Source organism: Pocillopora damicornis, chromosome 3, assembly GCF_964200805.1.
Source record: "Pocillopora damicornis chromosome 3, jaPocDami1.2, whole genome shotgun sequence".
Taxonomy (NCBI): domain Eukaryota; kingdom Metazoa; phylum Cnidaria; class Anthozoa; order Scleractinia; family Pocilloporidae; genus Pocillopora; species Pocillopora damicornis.
The window spans coordinates 3,667,493-3,693,874 of record NC_142672.1 but is presented as its reverse complement, the minus strand read 5'-3'; the positions used below and the strand labels follow the sequence as shown (position 1 = coordinate 3,693,874).

General features: G+C 38.1%; 4 protein-coding genes and 1 non-coding gene across 7 annotated transcripts; 2 read left to right on the top strand and 3 right to left on the bottom strand.

The window, feature by feature from the left end:
* Positions 1 to 34: 34 nt before the first annotated feature.
* On the bottom strand, positions 35 to 13,007 carry LOC113683669 (b(0,+)-type amino acid transporter 1). The gene is made up of 11 exons (XM_027200940.2): positions 12,898 to 13,007; positions 10,478 to 11,818; positions 6,275 to 6,400; positions 5,651 to 5,750; positions 5,071 to 5,115; positions 4,360 to 4,483; positions 3,945 to 4,048; positions 3,498 to 3,594; positions 2,525 to 2,680; positions 1,902 to 2,079; positions 35 to 1,664 (listed from the first exon to the last, which is right to left on the bottom strand). The coding sequence occupies exons 2-11, from the start codon at positions 11,034 to 11,036 to the stop codon at positions 1,588 to 1,590; spliced, it is 1,566 nt and encodes a 521-aa protein (XP_027056741.2). The 5' UTR covers positions 11,037 to 11,818; positions 12,898 to 13,007; the 3' UTR covers positions 35 to 1,587.
* LOC149047866 (putative L-type amino acid transporter 1-like protein MLAS) lies at positions 7,968 to 8,871 on the bottom strand. Its single transcript, XM_089200992.1, has one exon. The coding sequence runs from the start codon at positions 8,735 to 8,737 to the stop codon at positions 8,096 to 8,098; it is 642 nt and encodes a 213-aa protein (XP_089057118.1). The 5' UTR covers positions 8,738 to 8,871; the 3' UTR covers positions 7,968 to 8,095.
* LOC113683670 (syntaxin-16) lies at positions 12,947 to 20,197 on the top strand. 3 transcript variants are annotated; one of them, XM_027200942.2, is made up of 10 exons: positions 12,947 to 13,080; positions 13,617 to 13,705; positions 15,149 to 15,167; positions 15,614 to 15,647; positions 16,151 to 16,257; positions 16,707 to 16,869; positions 17,575 to 17,687; positions 17,802 to 17,945; positions 18,350 to 18,430; positions 19,097 to 20,197. In XM_027200942.2, exons 1-10 carry the CDS (start codon positions 12,979 to 12,981, stop codon positions 19,199 to 19,201), a joined length of 957 nt encoding a protein of 318 aa, XP_027056743.2. In that variant the 5' UTR covers positions 12,947 to 12,978; the 3' UTR covers positions 19,202 to 20,197. The 3 variants fall into 3 exon arrangements, with proteins under 3 accessions (XP_027056743.2, XP_027056744.2, XP_027056742.2); XM_027200943.2 differs by lacking the exon at positions 12,947 to 13,080 and adding an exon at positions 13,251 to 13,477; XM_027200941.2 differs by lacking the exon at positions 12,947 to 13,080 and adding an exon at positions 13,251 to 13,498.
* Positions 20,198 to 20,528: 331 nt separating this feature from the next.
* Positions 20,529 to 20,601, bottom strand: Trnak-uuu (transfer RNA lysine (anticodon UUU)). Its single transcript has one exon. It is a non-coding gene; the product is annotated as a tRNA-Lys (tRNA).
* Positions 20,574 to 22,909, top strand: LOC149047865 (H/ACA ribonucleoprotein complex subunit 3-like). Its single transcript, XM_089200993.1, has 3 exons — positions 20,574 to 20,805; positions 20,969 to 21,011; positions 22,311 to 22,909. Exons 1-3 carry the CDS (start codon positions 20,752 to 20,754, stop codon positions 22,406 to 22,408), a joined length of 195 nt encoding a protein of 64 aa, XP_089057119.1. The 5' UTR covers positions 20,574 to 20,751; the 3' UTR covers positions 22,409 to 22,909.
* The last annotated feature ends 3,473 nt before the right edge of the window (positions 22,910 to 26,382 follow it).

Sequence of the window (26,382 nt, the reverse complement as noted above, 5' to 3'; positions counted from 1 at the left end):
ACTCAAAAGAAACAAAACAACATAAAGGCTAAACGCTTGTCACTTAAAATTATTTATTGAATGTAAAATACTAAATACACTAACAATTACATTTCTGCCCATATAGTCTGTTTGAAGATGTTATTAAGCAAAGTTGGAATGCATGCATGAGATCTGAAAAAGGATTAACTAGAGTTTGCAACACAGGAACAGTTTTCAAGCACTCAAGTGCAACTTAATTTCGCATTTATAGAAGAATACCCGTTAAGATAACTGTTGAATTGCAAACAAAAGTTTTAGCCAAAACAAGTGTACCCAATGCAATGAGCCAATCAAAATTCAAGGAAATCAGGTGACCAGCACCCTAGGGCAGGAAAGTATGTGCAACAAAGCCTTGATTGGTTCTGATTGGAAGAGCTCTGATAGAGCTCTGCCTGTGACTATAGAACACGGTTTACCTTGACTGATAAAAAAAAATCATATAATTGGATCACTTACTGTTCCTGGGCATCCAGCAAACATAGATAATCTCAATACCTCTAAGGCTATAAATCTGATTGGTTGTTAGTTTCTAGTGTTGATGTGATTTAGGGGAAAAAACAGCGTGATTTGTGACTAATTCGCATTCCTGAGGGCCAATCAGTTTGCAAGGATCATGAGTGAGTTTAAATGGATGTAATAAGTCAATATATTAAACTTATTAAAGATCATAACCCCTTAAAAATAATTCAAGAGCAAAATTAATGAAATTTGCGTGAATCACTCTCGTGGGTAGATCATTTACAAATTCAAAACCAAAGTGACCGATAAGTGGAGAACCATTTGTAAAGCGCGTCTTACAATCTAAATCCATCCTGAGCGAGGTTACAAAGAACAGTGTGAATAGAAAAACAAGAAACGCAATCCCTAAGTTTCTAAGAACCACTGTTTCTGAACTCACCGTTTCAACTGAACTGATATTTATACTCATATATTTATAATCATATATATGCTTATATTGTAAGTAAATGCATCTCACTGAGATATATCTTGTCCTAAAATCATAATTAAGAAAAATATCCATATTCATTTCGAAGAGGAAATAAATTAGCACATTGAAATAATTTTATTTTTGTTTGGAATAAACGGTTTTGTAAAAACATAGATGTATTTTGGCATGCTCATATTACACCAACCTCTATCTTCACGCTTGTTGCAAAAGGAAATATTTCGCATTTCCTCGAATAATCGTCCATGCTCTAAAGGGAGCCCTCTCCCGAAGCACCCACCCTCTGTGCCATAATGGTAAATAAGCCACTGAAAACCTGTTCCCATTTCCACTTTATATATACCTTTTCAAGCTTCAACTAAATAAATTCAAATAACTGCAACAGAATCGAAACAGGCAAATAATAAGCACCGTCCTTCCAGTGAGCCGAAATTTCAAATAAGCGCCTGGGCGCTTAATCGAGGAAATACGGTACTGTGAAGTATAATAATTAGAAGACTTATTTGCATGAAGATAAAGAATGGTAACCATTCGAAAGAGATCTACATTTACTGTTTGTTAATCGAGAAAATAGATGGTTGGATTTTACAATAACATTCTTGCATTCACTAAGGGGAAGTTTATGTTCCCACCATGTCAGCCTCCGATTCAGGAAAAGCAACATCACAAATCATCTGTAGCTTGTACGTCAACCGCGCTGAAAGGAGAGCAAATAGTTACATTTTTTCTTTCATTTTGTTGTTTTGGGTTCTTTGTTTCAAATTAGTTTTTTGCTTGCTACTCAGATAAATATTCAAGCACTGCATTTGCTATTTTCTGCCTGGAATGAACAGATTGTGTGTCCAAATACCGCAAATAAACAACTCAACGGTTGGGTGTCACGCGTTATTGAAATCAAAAGATTTAAAACTGGCATTTAGTTGAGTAAACTTACCCACGCATTTGAAGAAACTTTGAGGTACAACCTTGAAATAGACAAATACAAGGTAAAATGGAATTCCAGTTAAGATGAAGAGGAGACAAAAGAAAGACTCCAAAGGAGCTTCGTAGAATGGCGCCACGATCAGGTAGATGGAGGCCAGCAAAACCAGAATCGGAATCACTATAGGAACCTAACATAAAAAAATGGAAGTTATCAAAACGATAAAGCGCTAATACCTTACGAGAATAAAATGTACACTTCTACAGCGCTCACTACTTCCATGTTAGGTCGCAGGCGGTCTTTATCCTTCTTCTACTTATAATTTTGTCTGCACATGTGTTTCCATTTACAAATCTCTTTGAACGTTTCAAGTTTCTTTCGATTAGTTTGCGAGACAGCGGTTGTTTCTTATGCTTCTTTTGAAATTTTACGCGGGAAAATGGCGCGCAAGCGGCCAAAATTGATCTCCTGACGCATGCCCTACGTTTGACCGCTGTGCTAACGTGATCTATGTACGTTTGAGGTCCTCCGATAAAAAAATTTTTTAACTAACGCTTTTACTTGACCCCTTTAATCTGACCCCTACTTGTTCAACCTCGGTCCTATATTTGACTAATCTTATACACGTGACTTACCCTATAAGGTCGTTTCATGTCAGGCTTTTTGTACCGGAGCCAAAGCAAAGCTGACACAGTAAAACCGTAAAAAACCCAGGCAGCAAAACTAAAATAGTTAATAAGTGTCTCAAAGCTACTGGAGTCTGGTAACAACATAATCCAGGCAATGGTACTCTGTAATGACCAAATAAAGAACTACTTGTTAATGCAATCTTAAGCTTAAGATGGCACCTGCACCTCACTGAGTATCAAAACAGAGATGACTTGAAAAATCTAATTATTCGATAGTTTGAACTATACACGGGTTCGTGACCTTTGCGATACCGGTGCAGATCAGATCCGTACGGGCCTGAATTTGTTTTTTTTTTTTTTTTTTTTCAGGTCGTACTTTCAACTACTAGTTCAGTATTGTTCTTAGTTGCGAGGATCTCTTCAAATTCGTTTCTTCACCGCAGTCCAAATATATGAATTTCATATATCCAAAATCAATATTATACACGGGTATTGATCAGTTCTAGCCAATGATCGATTAGAGGTCAGACGCATAGATGACGTCACCATTATAAACATTTTGCTTTGTTATTATATAAAACAAGCCGATTGCATTTTGCCATGCGTCTGTACAGTATTAGACCAGATAAGATTTAAAAAATGCGGTAAGAACATCAGTGACACGCTGGTCTGGCTCTTGCATACCACTTGTTCGAATTTTGAAGTCATCTGTGATCCACTAATGAACCGACACGCGGCAACATGTGATCAATTTGTTACATACATCTAGATAGGTAAGTTAATCAAGAAATGAGCTAATTTCCGTTTTTGCATTTTTTTGTAAAGATAAGTATTTGTCGGGTTTTATTGGTTCGTACTCAGGTTACGCTAAAAATTTCGGTGATGAATGCCGAGAGAAGAGTTGAAGTGAAACTCGTCTGGTAGGCTTTCCCGTTGTAAGCAAGAAAAATTATTATTTTCTGGAAGGCTCTGAACTTACGGTGAACAGCATGGCAGGAAGGGGTGTGTGTCTCTTGGTATGAATCATAGCAAGGAATTTCGGAAGGTGACCCTCGCGAGCAGCGGCAAACACAAGTCTGTAGAAAGAAATCAATTCACCGTATTTTAAAAAAATTGACGCGTATTTGTCCGTGCTTTGCACCAGCTCAAGTTAATATTACAATGTACGAACTCTAAAAATATTGCTCAATTCTGGTTATTCAATAGACCGCGTTATTTATTACCGGCGTAATAATCCTCTTGGGATGTTGGGAGAACGCGAGAAAAGTTTGTAAATCACGAGCCTTCTGTAAGTTACACACATCGGCATAACTGGGGTTGATATACATCTAAGCTTCTTAACAAGGAGAACTGATAACCATCTATTTAATAAATGTTCTTGAAGAGGAATTGATATTCGAAACAAAGCAGCTTAGCTCAAAATCACCTTCCACTGCTAAAGGCAGATCCGTTAGCGGCACCAAAAGTGGACGCGGCAACAAATATGGGAATGACCCAAGCCATCACTCCGTATAAACGATCTGCTAAAGTCTGGAATAAAGCAGAAAAATAAACGACTAAACAAGTAATCAAGGGCTCTTGTGAGCTACCCCAAGATTTATCTCGTATTTTCCTTAGACAATCAAACAGAAGTCATCTGAGGTTTAAAGAAGAAAAATGTAAGGTATCTCTTTTTAAGTACCTGCAACACTCAAGAGTTTTGGCGGGAACCTGCTGCGCAGGCGGCCAGCGGCTTCCCGTTTTGGCGGAATAACAATTACTTTCCGCAATGACTGAATGCCTCGACAATAAATGTATTAACAACGATGAAAAACCTTCCAAAAATAAACCCCTTTACTTACCACCGCAACTGCGCTGGAATTCATGATTTCCATAGGTGTCAGGACGGTCAGATAGGCGATATTTACTAGCACATAACAAACTGTCACAAGTGGAATACCAATCAATATGGACAGCGGCAAGTCCCTTGAGGCAACAAAGAGTTCTTTTTTTTAATAATTAATACCTTAAGAGTATGGTGCAATTTTCAATTGAGTGTTAAAAGCAATCTGGGATTGTTTTGGTTTTGCTTTACTTTGCCTTGTGATTGGTTCAGAAAACTCGCTCCAATCTCTCCACCAATCAGATACAAAACTAACCTCTAATCACGACTTGGTTGCTCGCGTTTTCCCGCGTTTTAGGCAGTTTGGTTTTTTTTTTATTTTGAGTTCCCATTGGCTCTTAAAGGTATTTTCTTTTCTTCTCATTGGCCGATGTATTAACTTCGGTTTTGGTTTGACTCAACTGAAAACTGCTCTGTAAGCTTGTATTAAAAAAAGAGCTGGGATAAAAATATTGCTTCCTTGATCGGCCCGATTGTTGAAGTCGCGATGTTTTATCATCCTGTAAATTTGGCGTATTCCTTCACAAAAATTGCGCTTTTTAAGTTGCAAAATGTAGGCCTCTCTCCAAAGGCACCCTGACGGAAATACCATTAGTGAATGATTTGTGTTATTCCAGCGCGATGGCGCAGAAGTTCCACAGCTAGTGACAAGGTACAAAAAATTACTTACCGATACGGATTCTTCAATTCTTCTGTAACGTAATTCAAATTGTTCCTATAAAGTGCAAAACAGCTTTCTTAGAAGATACTCAATTTACGGTTATGTTTTCTTTAAAATTTTGCGCGGGAAATTGACCCGCGGCTGGGTAAATTGAACCACTTGCGCATGCTTAACGTTCGACCGCTGTGTTTTCCAGTTCAAGTTATCCCTTAAATGAAAACTTTTTAAAAGCTCTCGCAGTACTTCTCTCAAACCATGAGCAGCGATGAGTCGAGGAGGGGTGTGTTTATCATCTGAGAAGGGCAGTGCTATTTAATCCAAAAGGAGAAGCAAACCAAGTGAAGGCATCAATCCAGCTCAAAGATAACCTCTAAAACTATAATTCCAATGTTGATCACAATAGCTTTTGTTGGGGACCAACAATCACTTCGGAAACGAAATAAAAAATATATTTTGTCTTGTCAAACAAACGAATGAACTTTTTGAGGAACAAAGCTAAATTGTCCCAATAAAGCCATCGTGTGCTGTATTCAAAAGTATAATTTCTGTGGAAAGCTCAGGTAGAGACAGATAAAAGTAAGCAACTCACCAGCCGTCATAAGCCCAAAGTCCGTTGTAAAATGCGAATCCTACCAAACCGATGTTACTCGTTGTTTTATGAAAGGAGTTATCAAAACTATCAGTAAAACCTGCAAAAAAATGTTACGTTGAACAAAGGTGACGTAAATACTCTCAACTGACATGCTGGCAACCTGCTGCAAATTGAGGAGATACCAGCGTTTTGATTGGTCGGAAGCCTCTTAATGAAGTAACGGCTTCTACAGCCGATAATCCATATGAAGGCTACTCGAAGAGTGGTGACTAATACTTTAAACCATAACATTAGCATGCAAATTCTCCAAACCTTTCTATACACATCTCCCATGGTGCTGACAAGAAGAATTTGTATCATTTGTTTTAATTCTCATGACCACATTATGTGATTAAGGGGTGATATTGTAAGGAGAAATTAGATGCTAGTCACTCTTAGGGGCATTATCCTTTAAAAAGGATCAAGTAGAGTGTCTTTTGTGAGGGCATTCTGAGACTAAGAAATAACAACAACCAATCATCACAAAGGAAAGAATTATACGCAGCCAATGAGAAATCAAAGAAAGCAACACCAACCGCGCATAAAAAGGTGGATGACCAAGTTACCAATGAGCCAACTTACCTTGACCAAGGCGAACGAGGCCAGTAATAATAAGCATAACAATAGCCACCATTTTACAAACTGTGAAGATAACTTGCATACGCGAGGCCCATTTTACACTTGCAATATTCACGAACATGATGATTCCTGAAACGAAACGAGAGTAATTTAGACAAGATAAACATTGAATTATTATCAAGGAATAATTTGCTTGTTTCTCCAACAGTCTGAGTTGTAGCTATTTTCTCTTACCCAAAATGCTTCAGCGCTCTTCAGATGTATTATTTTTGTATTCACGCACGGGAAGCGAGATTTCACAATTTTGCCAATCAAGTCAAAGAACTCCAACCATCAACTTACGTGGATATTTTTGCGTACTTTTGTTGCAAGTTTTTACTGAATTGTTTTTAGTTATTTTGAGCTTTGGTTCGAGCAAATTTGTTACCCCTGTGTTTAGAATTTTAAGAAGTTTCGGAGTTTTTATTGTGGTCAGATGCTGTGGTTCTTGTGACAAGTTAAATACATATTTTCTACGGAGTTTCGACTCCAACCTCTTTTTACGTGAATGGATTTTTTAAACATGCAAACTCAAAAGGATTTCCTCTTTGGCAGCGACAAAATACAATAATTTGTGCCACAAAAGCCATTGCAAACATTCGAAAACTTAAGGAAGAAGAATGATTCCGATTCTTGTGTTTATACACGTAGGCGCTTGCGGGTAGTAATTGGCTAAAAAACGGGTTTTGGTGCGGGCAAGAGGCGCAACTGAAGTTGGAATAATCCTCGAAAGGTTTTGTGTATTGGTTTTCAGTTCGAGGCTTTCATGTTCAGTAAGATTGGCAACAAATTAGGACACAACGAGAGAAAATCGTGATACTTCCATTTACAAACACAAAAATTTTCCGATGCAACCAAATTCTTTCAATTTGTTGCTGGGTACTCGTGGAGTTTAAGAAGAAAAGAACCTTTTAAGCAATATATTTGAGTGTATCTTCTAGCAATCTTGCTCGAAAGGACACATGAAAAAAAAAAAACCCAGCAATACAACTGTTTACGCCACTGTCAAACAAATACGCCATTCAAGAGATGATGTTTCTCCAGAGAGGAAGCGTTCAACAAGGAACGAGAAAGAAGTATGGGAAAGACAGCTGTGAACAATTTTCACCGCGCAAACGGAGAACAATGAGCAGTGCTAAACTTATCAAAGACAACTCTAGCCTTGGTTAGCTGAGTAATCAAGAAGTTGAGTTAAGAATCATATTACTAGCTTGCGAAATTGTTTGCCAATAGTTCAAACATTCATCTCAAGTCGCTTAACCCTCTAAACCCTAAGAGTGACTAGCATCTAGTTTCTCCTGACCATAATACTGCTGAATCATTCATTTGTGATCATGAGAATATAGGAAATGATCACCAACTGAAGAAGCTCTTGATTGTTAATCAAATTCTCCTTGCCAGCAACCTAGGAAATGTATAGATATCAGTTGGAGAATGTGCATACTGATGTTAGGGTGTAAAGGGATAAAAGCTTATAAAACCCACAAGTTTCGCAACAACAAAAAAACATTTAGTTCCTCCCTAGTTAATGGTGGTTACTTTCACGACAAATGATCGAAAAGTTTAGCACGGCTTAGTTTGTTTATTTAGTCAATTTTGTCCAGTTTTACCCAAAACAAATTTTGTGAGCATTGCGTTATTAAAAACATTTGTCCGCTTCGGCCAAAATACGTCAAGTCGCGACAAACCATGCGCACCTGTTAAGTGTTGGTGATTGACAGAACAATTTGTCAAAATAAACAACTTTTGTGCTGGTGTAGATAAGACCTCCCTCCCCCGTGAAGATTAAATTTCAGAAACATAATTGACTAATCGCCGCCTCTCACGTTGGAAAAACAAATTTTGTGTCTCATTTGTGAAAAGGAATAGTCGGAATCCCTTACCAAGACAAAAAGCCGCCAACAACTTCACCAGTATATTCAAATCTTGCCGATCCGAACCTTGACATGCCGGAAAAAATGGCTCTACAACATACTGTCCAAAAGCAAGAGCAATAATGGCCATTTGTGAAGGCCTGAGAAGTGTAACCGATGTCCAACTGAACAGAAACGCAGCCAGACCACCGAATGCTTCCAAGATGTAGGTGAACTCCGCGCCGGATTTCAGAATCGCTGTACCTAACTCCACATAACACAGAGCACCCAACATGGCGATGACGCCACATCCTGCCCAGACAATCAGAGTTAAGCCAGGCGAACCTGCATTGGTAAATACGCCACTGGCCGAAGCAAAGATCCCACTACCAATCATAGTGCCAACGATTAAGGACACGCTTCCCATTAAACCAATCTGTTTCTGAAGGCAAACAGCTCTCTTCTCCACATCTGCCCCGCCGATTTCCACCCGGTTTTGCAGCAAATCAGCAGTGCTGTAAGCGCTAATCGGAGCGCTCTGCTCGAGACAATTTGTTCTCCCTTGTTCTTTCATTTCCGCTAGAAATCTTTGGTACCCAACACGAAGACAGCGCGTTTTGCAGAACAATCTAAAACGGTCACCCTTTCCAGCAAGCACACTTCATTTACATGGCCTGATCAAATTTCTAAGCGCTCCTCCCAGCTTAATAATTACTGTCTAAAATTTGATCTTTATGGCGCTTAAATGGTCGCCGTTGTGATGTTTGCTTTTCATCAGACTATCAGGCGATCAAGAAATAGGCTTCTAGATAGTTTATGTTCACCCAAACGGTTAATAAGTTATTGCTGAAACTTAAGAGATCCTCGCAGCTAAGAATCACTACTGAAACGAGTAGTTGTTAATAGGACCTGAAAAAAAATTTTCAGGCCCGTACGGGATTTGAACCCATGACCTCTGCGATTTTTTTTTTCAGGTCCTATTAACAACTACTCGTTTCAGTAGTGTTTCTTAGCTGCGAGGATCTCTTAAATTTCATCTTTCCACCGCAGTGCAAATATGTGAATTTTCATATATCTAAAATCTTCATTCACTTGGATGTTTATTTGGACCCAATTCATTGCCTAGCTCCCAGTTGGCTTGTTAGCTCAATTGGTAGAGCGCTGCACCGGTATCGCAGAGGTCATGGGTTCAAATCCCGTACGGGCCTGAAAATTTTTTTCAGGTCCTATTAACAACTACTCGTTTCAGTAGTGTTTCTTAGCTGCGAGGATCTCTTAAATTTCATCTTTCCACCGCAGTGCAAATATGTGAAGTTACTGCTTTTCTTTTGGAGAATTCACATGAAAAGAGCGTAAGAACGCGAGCTATTTCAACTGATACTGGTAAATGCTAAGTTTGCTTAGAAAATCAGTCTGTTTGGGAAGAATTTTGCTCTAATAAACAATCAATAGATAAATAAAACAAAGGAGAGGAACAGGTAACATGTTCAATCACCATGTTGTAGCCAGTGATATGACAACGTAGGTTGACTGATTGTCACATGTTGATCATAACAACTTCCCTTGCACCTGCAACGTTATTTTTAGTAGTAGTCGGGGAGGAATTCCAAATTGAATTTTACAGTTTTGAGGCCTAAATAAACTTTAAAATTAAGTAACTTTTGCTATGCCTTACAACCTGAAATGTTGCGCAAGAGATACAGAAGGTCTGTGAAATTATGCAAATCATCGCGGTTTGATCAGTAACGAAGATTTTACAATAACAAAGCGAGGCCAACTACCCAGCGCGTTGCAAAAGTGATACAATTCAATTTAATGCCATCCTTAATTCAACAACTTTTCTATTTGGGAAAAATTCAGGCGAAAATACTTCTTGCGTGATTGATAACTCGACTGATGTTTTCTCACGAGATGCTTGCGTCGAAGACAGCATTTTTCAAGTATATTTCGCGTTGATTCACACAATTTTCGTTATTTTATAGAGGTTACATGACAGTGTGTAGCAAATTTTGATTAGATAAATTCTTTATATGACGAAAAGGTAAACAAATGTAGGTGGATCGATCCCGTGGTGGAAGAAATTTGGCGTAAATTCAGCACAACGGGAGTCTTATTTAGTTGAAACCAACACCGGCCAGCTACAACAGGTCATGAACGCATCCTTGTTGTTTAGCATTACATGTTTACAAAGCGATCGGTTTGTTTGTTTGGGATTTAAATACTAGTTCGCTCTGAAAACCATATTAAGATAAGTCCTAAGACCTTAAAGATAGACGAAAAAAAAAGATAAATGGGCGAAGAGTTTACCACTCACCGATAGCAAGCGCAGCCAACAGCTTGACGACAGGTTGCAGATCTTCTCTATCGCCACATCCAGGGAAGATCGGCTCGATCACGTAAGCTCCAAACGCCAAACAGATGATAGCAACTTGCGAAGGCTTTAGCACAATGACAGATGTCCATGAATAGAGAAATGCTGCCAGTGGACCAAACCCTTCCAGTAAGTATACATACTCCGCTCCGGATAAAGGAATCATTGTGCCGAGTTCGGAGTAACACAGCGCTCCAAACATCGCTAAGACCCCGCATAGACTCCAGACAATCAAAGTCAGTCCAACAGAGCCACTGTTTTCCATGACATAGCGAGGCGAAGCAAATATTCCAGACCCTATCATAGTCCCTACGATAAGGCTGATTCCACTGGTAAGGCCAAGCTTTCGCTGCAACCCAACATAACTCTTCTGTCCGGCTGGTCCTCCTTCTTCACCTTGAAGTAGGTTGTCGACGGTGTTATCCTTGGCTTCACGAGAAAGATATTCCTCGCTACCCCAGTGGTTAGCAGGTTTGCCTTCAGCTGTATTTCCGTTCTCCATCTCGGTTGAGATCGCAGAAAATAAAAAAAAGGTGCGCTTAAGTAAAGCACGTGTAGGCTAAGTTGTAATCCCCAATGGAAATTAAAATATTCTTGATGGCCTACTTATGTTAATAGTTTCACCTTTCGAGGCGTTAGCCAATCAAGAGATAGACGGTGAACTTGAAAAGTAATCCTTCCAATAATTATGGAAGAAGAACAATTGAATTGTACGACCAGGTCGAGAACACAAACCCCCTGTCCTCGCTTGACTGGGATTAGTTTGGGCGCGAAAACCTCTTAAGTTTTTTTCGAGATAAGAGGTCAAGAAAAGGTGTTGTTGCTTTAAAATGTTTTGTTTTAATTACACTCAAAAATCAGTCACAGCTGATTAGAGACTGGAAGGGCAAACTCCAACCAAAACTATCGTGCTCTCAGTGAACTGTTCTACTTAGACATTTCTCAGTTTCACGTGTAAACCAAATTCACGATGGTCACGCAATGAATAGCCCACGTGTAGCCCTACCCTCCCCCCGTTTCACCTTGGTGGGGAAGGGTAGGACTACACTTAGGCTACGTGCTACGTAATTATTGAATGAGGATACCCGCGCAGAAACATTGCGTAAAGCTAGCATTGCTGCACAAAAGCATTTGTCTGAAAGTGAAAACTTGGCAATTTTTTAACCCGTACATAATTTACAAAAGAGCCAAGATAAAATGGAAGATCCGAAATCTTGGAGCACCTGTAAACCGGTTTCCATCCGTTCCAAAGTACAAACAGCAATTATTTCAGTGAACCTTGGACTGAAAAGAAGTGAAATAGTAAAATATGTGAATTATCTTTCACATGTGAGACAAGCTAGAGGAATTTAAGGGTCACACCAAACACATTTTTCTGCGGGAGACAGCAAAAATTTTAGCTATCATTGCGCTTTGAATGGTGCTGCTGTGCTGCAAGCAAGGTGATCTCATGTCTCGGTGGGAAATGGCAAGTCTGATTCAATCAAATGCCTCATTACCTGATGTCAAGAACAGTGGGAGGTAAAAAGATCGTATTCGAATTTTTTTTGCCCGTTTGTAATATTTGCTATCAATAGTAACAAAACGAAGAATTTAAATCTATCCTTACAAGTATTTCCGCCATTTATCTGAAGAACTTTTAATCTATTCATCAGACTATACAGTTGGCATATTCATATAAATGAAACCTCTAAGATTTTTATCCATTTATTGTTATGTCTGTGTGGTTGAGATAAGGTGCCAGTCGAGGTTTTTGTTTAGGTTTTCTGTGGTATTCCTACCAAAGATTAGTCGCAACTGATTTGTGCATAAAAACGCGCGAAATCTGGTATGAATTTTTTCCTTTCTTTTTTTTTTCTGAAATCTACTACCTCGCAACTCACATGTACGGGAGCACTATTACTTTACTTATACAAATACATTTGGCGTGACAATTGCGATATAAACTGCACACATTACCAAGGAAACATGTTATAAACCAAGGAAAATGCTGGAAAGATGACAAAGAGCTGCCATTAAGAAGAGGAAAAACAACTTGGTATCCCCTCCGCCCCGAAAAGATATTCCTCCTGCGTGCATTTGGTAGACCGCAATTACTTAACGTTATACATAAAAACTCGAGCACGCAAATCTTTTTTTTGTTTTTAACGTCGACTGTATGGGCCACCAGCTCACTCTTGTTGCAGTTTTTAATACCTGTTGGGTAGTAAAAGTGTGACTAACTTTTTGACAGGTGCCTAGTGAAAAGACAAAAGAGCGCGTAAGAGTTGATTCGAACTGTTGATTTTCTACAATTTATCATGTCTTCCGAAATGGGACACGTTTAGATCATACGAGAACCTTGTTTAGGCAAAACACATTACCGATAAGATTGCGATGATGGAGGTCGCCGTTGTAAGCCAAAAACAACAGCCTTGGTTATTCAATCACCGGATGTAGGAACCATGTCAAAGCTTGTCTGGAGATCACATTTCGATCTATTTCTACGATTCAGGAACGACCACCTCCAATATCGGGTCCGACCTGGAAATTATTGGACTGATTTCGTAAGTTTGGTTCATTAATTAGTACTGTATACGTTTCTACAAGGTTTATCGATAAGCTTTCAGATTGAAACGAGTGTTTCGGCCTTCATCACGAAGTTTTCAGAGGGGTCTTCGGAAACTGTCGGTCCGTCGGAAAGACTAACGAAGCGCTCTACCCAGCCTCTCGCGGCCAAATTTCGCAGCTGTGTGATTAAATATGGCGGATCTTTGATCCTTTACCTTGTCACATACCGAAACAATCTCTCTCTCTTTGGCCGCGCTGAACTGAGACTCTCCTATATCAGAAAGTCGATGGAACATTGTTGTGGCGATGGCTACAAGGAATCTGACGGATACTTACGTAAATCTTCGCACCGAAATCAGCCGCTTCAAGGCATATTCGTTGGGTGACTCTGGTGTACGTTGTGATAGTCCAGGGGTAGTATACATCATTCCACGAACCTTACGAACAAACACCGTGCTATTTACTGTAAGAACACGCCATAATCTTAAACAAGCTACATACTGACGCCTCTTTTTTGTACGGATTGAAACAGGACGATGATACCGTTGCCCTTGTTAGAAGAACCAGTGATCTGGAACTCGGCGTACAGGCCGGAGGAATTAGTTCTTTACCGCCTCAATGGTGTGTATAGTTTCGTTTCTCGCTATTTACATATTGCACATATTTGTACAATGAAAACTGGAGTTTAAAACACACGATAACGTGATCGATTTTTCTTGTTTTTAACCTCAATTCAACATTCGTGTATTGCATTTAAATTTTCTAAAGGAAGTTAATATCATAGCGCCAATCTCTGGAAAAAGCATTGTGTCCCAATTGGAGTCTTATTGTATTTCATCTAATTGAGTGAGTGTTGTTATTACACAGAAAATTGAAATACACTGTAAACATGATAACAAGACGATCTAATGAAGAATTCTTAACGATCAACGGCAGTCAAATATCATAATTTCACATAGAAATTACTTTAAATTTCATCTCCAGCTTTCCTGATGAACTGGACCCCTTCGAGGTGCTTTTTTTTTCGGAAGTGAATTGTTTTCTCACCAGTTTTATTTCATATACACGACTTTTCTTGTACTCATTTTCATCATTGCACACAATTAAAATCAAACTGTTTGGGAAAAATTTATATCCTAGAGTAAATTTTGAACCACACATTTGAAACCAGTTTGTGTGTGTTTTCCTTGAGGGTTATGGTGATGTACCTGGAACTGAGAAAATATATTTCAAGTTATTGTAACATCACTTTTACTTGACATAAATACTAATGTATCAGTTGAGGGTGAGAATTTCTTGTTAGTTGATTTAGTGTTTCAGTATTCTGTAACTGTAGCCAAGTGTATCTTACAAAAGTCAAAAGTTTTTTCTCCACTGAGAAAAATCAAAAACATAAGATGATGGTCCAACTGTGCAAAGTGTTCACTGAACTGTAACTTACATAAAATCTGATTTATCCAATCTACATACTTTTTTTAAAAATATCTCTCCCCACCAAGAAGTATAATGTCAAATTTTATAGCTACACTGTGAGTCTTTCAAGAGTATCAACCCTTTTAAAATAACCCTTTAACTCCCAGAAGTGATTAACATGTAACTTCTCCCTATAGTATCCATACAATATCCAGTGAACTGGTGATGAGAATATTCAAACTAATAAGGTTGAAGTTGTTATCTTGATCTAACACCAAATTCTCATAACTTATTAACAAGAAATTGTGTAGCAACTAGAAGGGAGAAACAAAAATCAGATCTTGGGATTTTAAGGGTTAACCCCAAGAATGATCAGCATCTAATATCTCCTTACAGTTCTACTGCTGAATCTTCCATTAAGATCAGGATAATGAAAGGAATGATGTTCAACCTACAAAGCTTTGACTGTTAAACAAATTCTCCTTGTCTGTACTAAGGGAAATGTGGAGAGAGGAGTATAGAGAATATAGATACTGATGTTAGGGTTCAAAGAGTTAACCCATGTCCCTGAAGATTAGCGCTTTATTCTTTAAATGTTAATTTTTATATATGTGATAATTCAACTGTGTTTTACCTTGTTCACTGCTATAGGGTTGATGTTGTTGAGGAGGTAAGATTTCTTTTCGCTTTGTGATTGTTGATGTCATCAGAATAGAAAAAGTAACTGAATGTTGTAAACTGTTGTAATCTCTGAAATGTCCTTTGGTAACTTTGGATTCAGAATTATCATAAAATCTACAAGGGGAGATTTTGTTTCATGTTACTTTTCAGACTTTTTTTTTTGCACAATAAGTGTACCATGAGATTTGTAAATAATTTGAACATTATTAGGTATTTCTTTCTGAACTTGCATCTTAATGCCGGTGAATCAGAATGTTAATGATGTCTTAATTTGTGTGGTGTAATGTATATGTAACCTTTCAAGCTATCAAAAACAATCTAGGTGACGCCAATAAATATCCTATGGTGTTTTTAACAATATACTTTTAAGTAATGATCTCTATGTGTATAATTTAACACTGATTGAATTTGCATTTTATTTTTTTCGCTTTTTAGATTCAGTATGAAATCACTAAAATAAAACAAAGAAGTGAGTTGAATTCTGATCAAACTATAACTTTTAAATTAAGGTTATTATAACTGTGATATTTCTGGACTTGAGAGGTCCAAGGTTACAAATTCTCACTTGTTTATGTTATATACTGCCTTAGCTCTGATTAGTTTAGAAACAAAATGAATCATTATCCTAATTGTTTAGACTTGTCATTTGAGTGACTAACAACATTTGGTAATGTGAGCAAAGTACTGTTGCGGCACTGTTATTAGCAACAATATAAGCAAGGATTCTGCCAAGTTCAGGAATATTATTCCATGGCTGTCTTAAGTTAATTTTGCCATTTCCAATTGGAGGGCTCAGAGCAAGAACGATCCCTTGATTTTTCGGCCATTTTTGAAAGTGTCCACATGCCAAAATTCAACTACTTCTGAACACTTTCAAAAATGGCCGAAAAATCAAGGGATCGTTCTTGCTCTGAGCCTTTCAATTTGCTTGTGAAATATCCTGACTGTACAATCTCTTATTTTTCCCATCAGTGCAAGAACTGGCTACTCTTCACGATCGCCATCTGAACAGACCAACCCTTGATGACAGTGTGGATGAAGAACAAACAATAGAAATAACAACAAAGGAAATAACACAGGTACACTTTATAAGGAGGGGAGGGAGACATGTTGGCCTAATGGTTGGTGCACCTGACTCCAGGTAGAGAGGTCCAAATTCAAGACCTGGCTGGGTCATTGTGTTGTGTTTTTGGGCAAAACTCTCTACTCTTACAGTGCTTCTCTCCACTAAGAGTATAAATGGGTACCCGCAAATTGTCAGGGAAGCCCGATGAAATGGTGGGGGATAACTTTGTGATGGACTGGCATCTCATCCAGGGGGGAGTGGTGGTACTCCTAGTCGCCTCATGCTATGGAAACTGGGATAAGCTGCAACTGGATGGGCTACTTGGCTTGGGTACAGACTTACAAACTATAGCTTCTATAAATACTCAAATTACACAGGTACACAGTAAGGAATTTTGTCACGGCTGTAGCTAATAACTGAACAGCTGTTTAACTCTTTTGTTTGTTTGTTTGTTTGTGATAGATGTTCCATCAATGTCAAGGCTCTATTCAGAGAATAGGACGCCAAAGTAGAAATTCCTCCAAACAAGAACATCGTCTTCTAAAAAATGTCATGTCTTCATTAGCTGTTAGTCTACAAGACCTCTCTACCAATTTTAGAAAAGGGCAGTCATCATATTTGAAAAGTAAGCTTTTGTTATTGTTATTGTGAAATTTGTCTTTTTTTCTGATAAAAAGTGTTTTCTTCAATTGCACCCCTTTACATGGCCTGTGATAATTTCTTTACATTAAAACATAAGGCTTACCCCAACCATTGCAGAATGATAACACTAAAAGGTAGTAGACAAAACATGTCGGTGACTGAGAATAGGGGATTGCTTGCCAAATTATGACCATGAAACCATGAGAAGAATGTTAGACAAGTATTTATTTTTACTGTTTAAGTTATTCAATGACACACTTCGGTATTCAAGTGCAAATACTTTATAAGTGTAAGCCAATAAACTCTATTTGAATGAACTTACCCCACCAGTTATCTCTGACCCACATGTTAAGTGTATGTATGTTAAGTGCCCCTGTGTCAGCCTGATGAATTAATTTCTCAACTGCTGGGTAATTTTCTTAGCTAATGCACCTTCCTGCAATACTTCTTATTGAGAAATGTAGACACATAGCATGAACACATGGTGTGTCCTTAAAAAAGGTGCCTTATTAATGGTGGCTGCTTGCTATGGAGTGCCATTCTATTCTGTACAAAATCCAGCATTTGCCTCATCATTGAAGAAAATGTTGATACATGCTTTGTACAACTTACAGTCTGAAAGGTCTCTAACAGGTCTGTCAAAGATTATTCTATTTAGGAATACCTTTTTGTCCTAATTATCTCTCAGGACTAAAGAACCGGGAAGAAAGGGAAAGACAATATTTTGATACAGGATTACCTGCCACTAGTAGTGCACTCATGAATGAAGATGTAGTTGAAGATGATGAACTTTATGACAGGGTGAGTTGAAGCAGCTTCTGATCTAACTAAGGAAATTTAGCAACAAAAGATTCACTTGCAAGTCTTAGAAAAATAAGCCAACCAACCATGAGATTATGAACACCTCTTTTGCAGGGTTTTACATCAGACCAGATGAGGTTGGCAGAGGAGAACACAGCTTTAATTGAGCAGAGAGAAAAAGAAATCCAGTCTATAGTTCAGTCAATATCAGAGCTTAATGAAATTTTTAGAGACCTTGCTACCATGATTGTAGAACAGGTAAGGCAAACGAGGCTTACTGTCTTCTGTAGGAATAAACTTTCTCAAGTTAGTCAAAACACAAATGCATTTTATGAGAATTGGCTGTCAAATTGTGCTTAGGCTGTTTTATATTTTGTATTATATATTGTATTACTTTATTTATACCTAAAGTACTGACTGAGTGGAAGGGCCAGATGGAGCAACGATTTGTAAACTTTTTTCTCTTCCTTTGTTCTGGTATTTTGCATCTTGCAGAAACATATGCAAGGTTATGCAGCACCTCTTGTGCCACCACCTTCTGCCCACATCTCTTTATCTGATTAGTTAGCAGTACTGGTTATGACAAAATTCCAGGGGGAATTGCATCTATTTATTCAAGTTAACCATTGGTAACTGGCTAATGATGGAAATTATCTTTGCAGGGTTCAATTTTGGATAGAATAGATTACAATGTAGAACAAGCAGCTGTGAAAGTTGAAGAGGGCTTGGAGCAGCTTAGAAAGGTTGGTGTAATATACTGGCTGAGGATTAATGAATAAAGATGTTTTGGGGTCAAGTGGGCTCTGTGTTCTTCTTATAGAGCTAATTTCATTACTTCTCCTGAATCAGTTTTCAGACATGTGCTCCATCATCTACACTAGTTTGAACCTGTTTTGGATCTTCTGCTGAAATTCCCTTTTTTACCCACTGCTCCTGACAAGCTAAAAATATAATTGTCTTTTTCAATAATCTTGGTTTAAGTTGTGTTAGGAGCTTTGCTTGGAAAGTTTGCAATTCTTAAAAGACTCAGTCTTGAGATCTGTTTATGATGCACCAGTCCAGCTGCTATAAGTTTTTTTTTATTAAGTTAGGTCTATTCAGGGTTTTATTTAAGGGAACACTCCTTAGCTTGTTGATTTGTCCATTCTTAGCCAGTAAGCTGGTGGTCTTGAATTTGCTTTGAACAGGGTAGGAAAGGGTGGTCCTGATCCTGTTTTATGCACCAATTTTAAAAGATATTCACTCGTCAGGTATACTTAAATGAGAATTTCAAATGTCACAGATCTATAAGGCAAAACATCAAATCTCTCCTCTTGGTCAATCACTCATAGTATTTTACAGCTTAGCCTGATTTGACAGCATTTGCAGTTTAGATCTTCTAAATTATATCACATTTTATTTTATTTCAGGGTGAAAAGCACCAGAAATCCTCACGCAAGATGTTGTGTATAATTCTTTTAGCAGTTACTGTAATTATCATGCTTTTAGCGCTTGTAATCACAAAAGCTTCATAATGAGCATGTGTTTGGTCCATCCATTCCCTTTATATTAGGTTGTTTCATATTAATTTGTATATTTGATAAAAAATACATTATGTATGGTTAAGTCAAAGGAAAATTTAGGTTTTTGCATTTGGAAGGAGTTACAATAGGTTTTTTAATTACAGCACTGTTTATCCTGTCCATGGTAACTGTGAGTCAAAAACAGTTATATGGTTGAAGGTCAGGGAAGTCTTGCCTAGAAATCAGTTGTTTCATGTTAATAATTATGATTATAATAATGAATGTAAATGATTGTTTAATCAGTGGTCTTGTGATGTAAAAGTCAGGCTTATCAACCATGTATTGATTGTAACTTTTCAACTGCCATCAATGCACAATTGACTAGGTCTGACTCCTACATCGTGTGACAAGTGATAAAACATTCGTTCATTTTTAAAGCCATGATGAACAACAACATTTTGTTTAACAGTAATGAATAATTTTACAGGATAGCCCTTCATTGCATAAGTGCTGTTGGCAAAAGGATTCTGTTTAAATAAAAATGTAAGAACAAAAACTTCTAAAATAAGATAAAAATGACTGTACAACTTATGCTGCCATTGCATTAGCTAAACAATACAAAAAAATTCATCAGCCCCTCTGTAACCAAACAACAATCAACAGATAACAAGTTAGGCTCAATGTTGGTTTAGGGGAGGGGTAGATGTGCAGTTGCACAGATACTGACATTGATCGTAATACCGTACTACGTACTACTCAGCCTGGTTTTTTAAGGTAAAGAGTGAAAAGATCAGTGAAGCTAAGCTGAAAGCAGAAGTTGAAGGTTTTCTGAAAAATTTTCATTTCTCTCGGAAAAATTGTGATTTCCCATCACACATGAACGTAAATACTTCTTTTGAAGTTCATTTCTTAGTTCTTTAATCTTCAATCTTACTCTCCTATTATAATTACAGACTGTATTGAGAACAGACGAAGTGAGAGGTGTTATAAAGAAAATATTTCACTGTTGGCCTTGGTTGTGTATTGATAGCGGTGGTAACAGGGGGAAGGAGGGTTGGGCAGTCTTGATAACTTAAACCAGGGATCATAGACCCATAGAAAGACGTATGTGATGTGAAGGGCAGGGAAAGGGAAAACTTGTGATGTATTTATATCTCTAGAGCAAGCTCATAAAGTATTTATCGGTGCTTCAGACATCACGACCTCCACTACGTTATATTTCTTGTCATTGGGTTTTTTCCCTTTCTTATTTAGTTTTTCCCTCTCTCTCTATGAGTAATAGCATACCGACTTTTTCTGGCAGAAGTAAGAAGAAAAAGAAAAAGAAAAATACTTAGCGCGCCCGATATGGGACTTGAACCCATGACCCTCAGATTAAAAGTCTGATGCTCTACCGACTGAGCTAACCGGGCTTACTTATTTTAAAAGAGATTGAATTAATTACATATTACTTTGACATAGCACCCGAAAGCTGAGCTGCAACATCATGACGAGGCATCTCTTGTCTCCTGACCTTAACAGAATCTTCTTTCGAGGAGCGACTTGGGGTTTTTTTCAACAAAATGCATCTTATGTACTATCTCAACAACGAAGGGAAGCGAGTTTATACGCTGAAGGTAACTAGGGGATCGGTTCAACCTTTTTTATGCGCCTGTGGGAAACTGGTTTTAAGTGAGATAATTGCTTGTAATGATTCCACGTGCGTGTACAGTCTAAAGCAAATTCTAGTGACAAAATGTAAACCGAGTCATTTGGAACGAAAAATCTCTTGTTTTGCAGAAAATCGATCCATTGGGTCAACCAACAAAGTCCGCTCATCCAGGTAATGTTTTTAATAACAATTGTTGATCTGATCTACGATTCTCAACCGCGATGGTTCCCAAAATGTATCGCTGCATGTGAGATCGCACCCGTAGATTTTGGGAATTTACACGATTTCGTCTTTTTTTCTCTCAAATTAGTTTACTTGTTCACCTCTGTTAAAGCACAGAAGTTTATTGGTAATCACGAAATGAATATTGTCAATAAAATTAAAGTGTGGCCCTCCGTTAAATATACCATGTAGAGAGATGCTCAAAATTAAAATGCTAACAGCACAACCTTGTGTTATGTTCTTAATAAGGCGAGTTTTTTCTTACGACGGAGTCGGAGCAGTAGTCAGAAACACAGAACGATACATACTCGTGAAAATTAAACGAATGGAATCGGAAGAAAGCTGTCGATGCCGCTTACGACTCCATCGCCTATGATCCAATAAAAATTATATAATAAGCTCAAATATGCACGCATTCTGATTGGTTCTCACTTATGATCTATTGGAGGACAGACGTATAGAAGACGTCATCATTAAAACTTTTTTTTAATTCTTTATTGTATAAAACAAATAGATTCCAAGTTGCTATGCGACTGTTCAGTAATAGATCACAGAGGACGTAAAAATGTGGTAAGAACATCAGTGACACACTCGGCTGCACCATGTGTGCCACTTTTTTGTTCTTACCACATTTTGACATCATCTGTGATCTATTACTGAACAGATGATGGCAACTTTAATCTATTTGTTCACTGGACTGCCTTAGGATGACCTGAGAACTCACCCTGTGATTGGTTGGCTCTTCTGGTTCTGCTTACAAACCGCTAACTCCAACAATTTAGTTTTGAGTAGATCATGAGCGGTGGAACCATAAGTGTGATCAGAAGGAAACAAAACTGTTCTGATTCTTTAAACCCCTTATTCTTTTGAGCTTATGACTCTGCTTTTTTGAAGAAGATTACAGTAAATGAAAAATCCTCATTTGCATGGCTGGGATGTTAGTAAATGTTTGGCAGAGTTTCTCAAAGAGTTTCCTGAAAACTTATTTGGTATAAAATGGAAAGTGCACAAAATTACTTGAAACACTTGCTTTCCTCTTTTGGCAACTATTTACATTCTTAAATTGAAATCTGCAGTGGCATGGTGTCTTATACAGCTTATCTACCAAGAGAAGGACTATAGTTGTGTGCTATAATTTTCATGGAAAATCTTGTATGGTTGTGAGATGAGGAGTTCTCGGAGATGTATACAAAATAATATTCACATTATGTGAGAATTTGATTCTTAATCTCTTCTCTTTTTCCTCAGCTCGCTTCTCTCCAGATGACAAGTACTCACGCCACAGAGTGACACTAAAGAGGAGGTTTGGAATCTTGCCCACTCAGCAGGCTAAGCCTGTCTATTGAGACACAAAGAAATTTTGCCTCACCCAGGACTTGTACAGTGAACTGGCATGAATAGGACATCTCTTATTCATTACCTTCAATTTGTCGTGCCTTGTAGAAAGAGACTTTTGGGATTTCAAATGTGGAGGATTTGTCAGCATATCTTTTATGTATGGTGTCACATCATGAGTTTTAAAATTATTTCAGTTATTGTTGTCATCAATATCAAGTTTCAAAAGTTTATTTTAAGCAAAGAATTTATGCCAAGCACAAGACTTATTATTGTTCCATCCCATTAGTCTAAATCTTGATTAATTATAATATCTCAATTTCTGATGAAGCAGATTTCAGTGCAAATAGGGTGTATCATATTGTTAAATCAACACAAACATGTTTACAAACCTTTCTTAACTTAAGAGCTACTGTTCACAAATATGATAACTGTTTGATTGTGAAAAATATTATAGTAGTACCCATATTTATGCATTTTTTGGTGAAGTGAAAATAGAAATATTTGTTTTAGTTTGTGTTTCCTTTCTAATGTAAGTTATTGTCTCATCACTTAAACCTTTAACTCAAATCAAATTTGTCTTTCTCCTTATTGTCAACCATACAATTCTTATAATGTTAGTTCAGAGAATTTAGTATTGGATCAACTAATTATCCACAAATTGATATTTTTCTTTATTCTCATCACCTATCCGGTTGATATTATATTGATATTAAAGGGAGAATTTCTGACTCTATCACTTATGGGAGTTAAAGGGTGAACCCTTTACACCTTAACACTGGTATTCATATTCTCCACACTGTCTCTTTACAATTCCTGGGAGAATTTCTTTGACAATCAGTAGCTCCTTGAATTCATGATCATTTCCTTTCTTCTCATGACCTTTCTATTTGATCCAAGGGGGAATTATGGGCCAGTTACACTTTAGGGTTAAAGGGTTGAACTGATTAATAAATTAGGGAGACCAGAGTCAATAGTGTGTAAAAATTAAAGGTTGTGTTGACTTTGTTCTAAAATACTCAGTGATGGGTTGGTAAAACTCGTGCCACCTTCTTAACAAACCAAGTCAGTGATTGAGTGTTAAAACGTTATCTGGAATTGGTTTGGTTTTGCTTCACTTTTCTTAGTGATTGGTCTTAAAACTCACACCACACTCTCAACCAATCAAATGCATAGTTAGGTCACAGGTTGCCTGTTTCTGCTTTGAGTTCTCATTGGTTAATGATGATTTAACCTCTTTTTGTTTAGTTGTGGTTTTTTTACTTTGGTTTTTTTCTCTTATTAAAAATTACTCTAAAACAAGTTTCTACTTGGTACCTTTAGTTACTCAGCGCTTTAGGCTTCAGCTTTTTTTTCATTTGTTTTGAGTTTTCATTGGCCTTTTTTTGTAAACTTTTGCGGTTCAGATTGGCTATAGAAGTAATCTTATGTTCTGATCATGTTCTCCTTGGTATAACTAGACATGCGGAAAAAAAAGGCGAGGCATATCGCTGTTTACTTCATAAAAAACTGAATTTTGCGTAGGCCGGCCAAGAACTCAAAGATAACTGAGTAACGTCACCCCACTACAGAATTTGATGATGATTTTATCGATTAAGACATTTTTGGTATATTCTTCAAACTGTATTCGGAGTTACACTAAGATCCTTCGGAGGTGAAAAAGTCTCTGTTTTTCGCACTGCCTTCCATGTCTTGACAGATCATGCAGTCGGGTCTTCTTCTGCTTTGCAGTTGATACCACCTCAGAACTGCAGGCTCGTTAGACCGGTGGAAGCTATCTTCAGAATACCAAGAGAACTCTGGCTCTCTGCCATTAGCCCACATGTAGAATGAGCCATCCAGATCTTCCTCCAAAGAGGTAAATGCAGTGTTTTCACCACGACACAATTCCAGAAGGGTAACTTTCGCTAACATGTTTGCAATTGGGACGATGTCTGATGACAATCCCATCTGATGAAGTTTTGCATAATTTCTGGGTAGCTCCTTAAACTCTTTGAATGTAGCGCCCGTCGAGATATCTTTTTGGACAGACTTGTCACTCTTGTCTGTCCTTGCAACTCGAACGTGGATTGTGTCACTGCCATCAAAAGTCGTTACTGAAAACACTTTCCCATCAGCCTCGTTACGTTTGAGGATGTCGATAAAATTTGGCTGCATGAGGCAGACCACTCCGCATAGCTCTCTTTCGTTCATCTTCTCTGGCTTCTTGGTATCAATTCTAGAAAGGCACGAACAAATAATTAAGCTGTTGGGAAAACACTAGAAGGAACCTATTTTTGTGGCATTTTCTGAGAATTTCCATTACTTCATTGATTGGCTAATTGCAAGTCAAAAACAAAATTCTTGATTTCCCGGAATGGGAGTCACAGTATCCTGCGGCCAAGGTAATGTTGCAGATCATTAGCGCACACCAAGTGCAACAAGCGTTTTAGCTTTCGAGAATGACCGGCTTTGATAACGGCAATTTTCTTCTCTCCTGCAGTCTACTTTGCTGGGTTGAATTCCAAATCATCGCGAGGCTTTTTCCTTCAAGTTTTTCCTTTGACTCAGTGAGCTTCAAACTGAAACTCTAGTTCCTCCAAGTAGGGATCAAACCAGACAAATGAAAACGATGTCTCGTTATCATCATGATTATCTCTTGCGGCTGCGCAGGTTCATCAGAGCATAACAACGCGCGTAAACAATTCCAGGAAACTGTTGCATTGAGCTCTTTAAAAGAATGCTCTGTATTAAGAAACAGTATCGTAAAAGCTGAAGTACAAAGCTTATACTATATTGCCGAACTAAATACTTTTCTTTTATCCTTAAAAACCCAGCGTTATGGAGGAGGATTAACTTTCCTATATGAAAGGACGCTGTCGTATTTGTCATAGCCATTTCTTAAAAAGTGCGGAAGATTTTACTGTATTAACAGGAAATCTTTGTTTAAAAGGTCACCAGCATGGGATCAGCCGGTTCGCCCGGCTGAATTTCTCTCTGGAAAACGACGTGGGAGTTCCAGCTCTTGCCATCGTTGCTTCCTGTCTGACAGAGCGCTGACGCAATGCTGCAATAAATGTTTATGCCCAGTCCCTCATCCTCTGTATACTTTGTGCTGCCATCGGTACAGGTGGTAACGGTTGAATTACCGGTATGGCCAACAGGATCATCACACGTTCGGCTACAGAATGGATTTTCCTCTTAAAGCCTTAATTTGGCTGCATTTCCAAAGTTTTTTGCGTAATCTTACACCGAGAAAAGTTGATCTTTGTGATGCACTGCCGAGTGTATATTCTCCACCTCTGGCGTCATACAGCTCAACAGATTAAGAGCGTCATATCGGTATAATTCTGAGACTTTCTGGAGATTTTCAAGGCTGGTAAGCATTTCAATTGACGCAGTACTCTTAGATGCGACGTTACCTTGTGAGCCATTGAGAATTTTTGGTAAATTGGCAACCTCGCTTCTGGTATAATTTTCATTCCTGCGCAATAATTGAAGAGTGTCGCTGACCAGCTCGACCACCTCTTAAAAGCTAGAGAGCCTGTGCGCCTGGTGCTTCTCATAGACTGAGAAGATCAATCGATATTTTTTAATAAATTCTCGTCAACGGACATCCCGGTTCTCGGTTTGTTTAAATGATTATTTCCCGAATCCCACAATAACTAAAAAACCGTCAGGATTACAGGATTTAGAGAAAATTTTAGTTGAGACCGCGGGATGGAAGAACTCTTTGGGAACCTTCTGACATGTTGCCGATTCGTCGAAAACTGCTACTTAAAAGGGGCCGGAAAAAAAGCTACCCGAACTAAGCATAGCTTTAAGTAAATAAGTCATTGAATGCTGTAATAAAGGGAACGATTGTGCAACCAAAATCAAACTACCCCTTCCCCGATGTAATTTGAGCTCGATTCTTAGAACAGTATTCACATGCAAACGATGCAAACATACGTAAAAGTTAAAGTGACTGTGGGCCTCTGCACTCGGAAATGAATTGTGAAGGGGT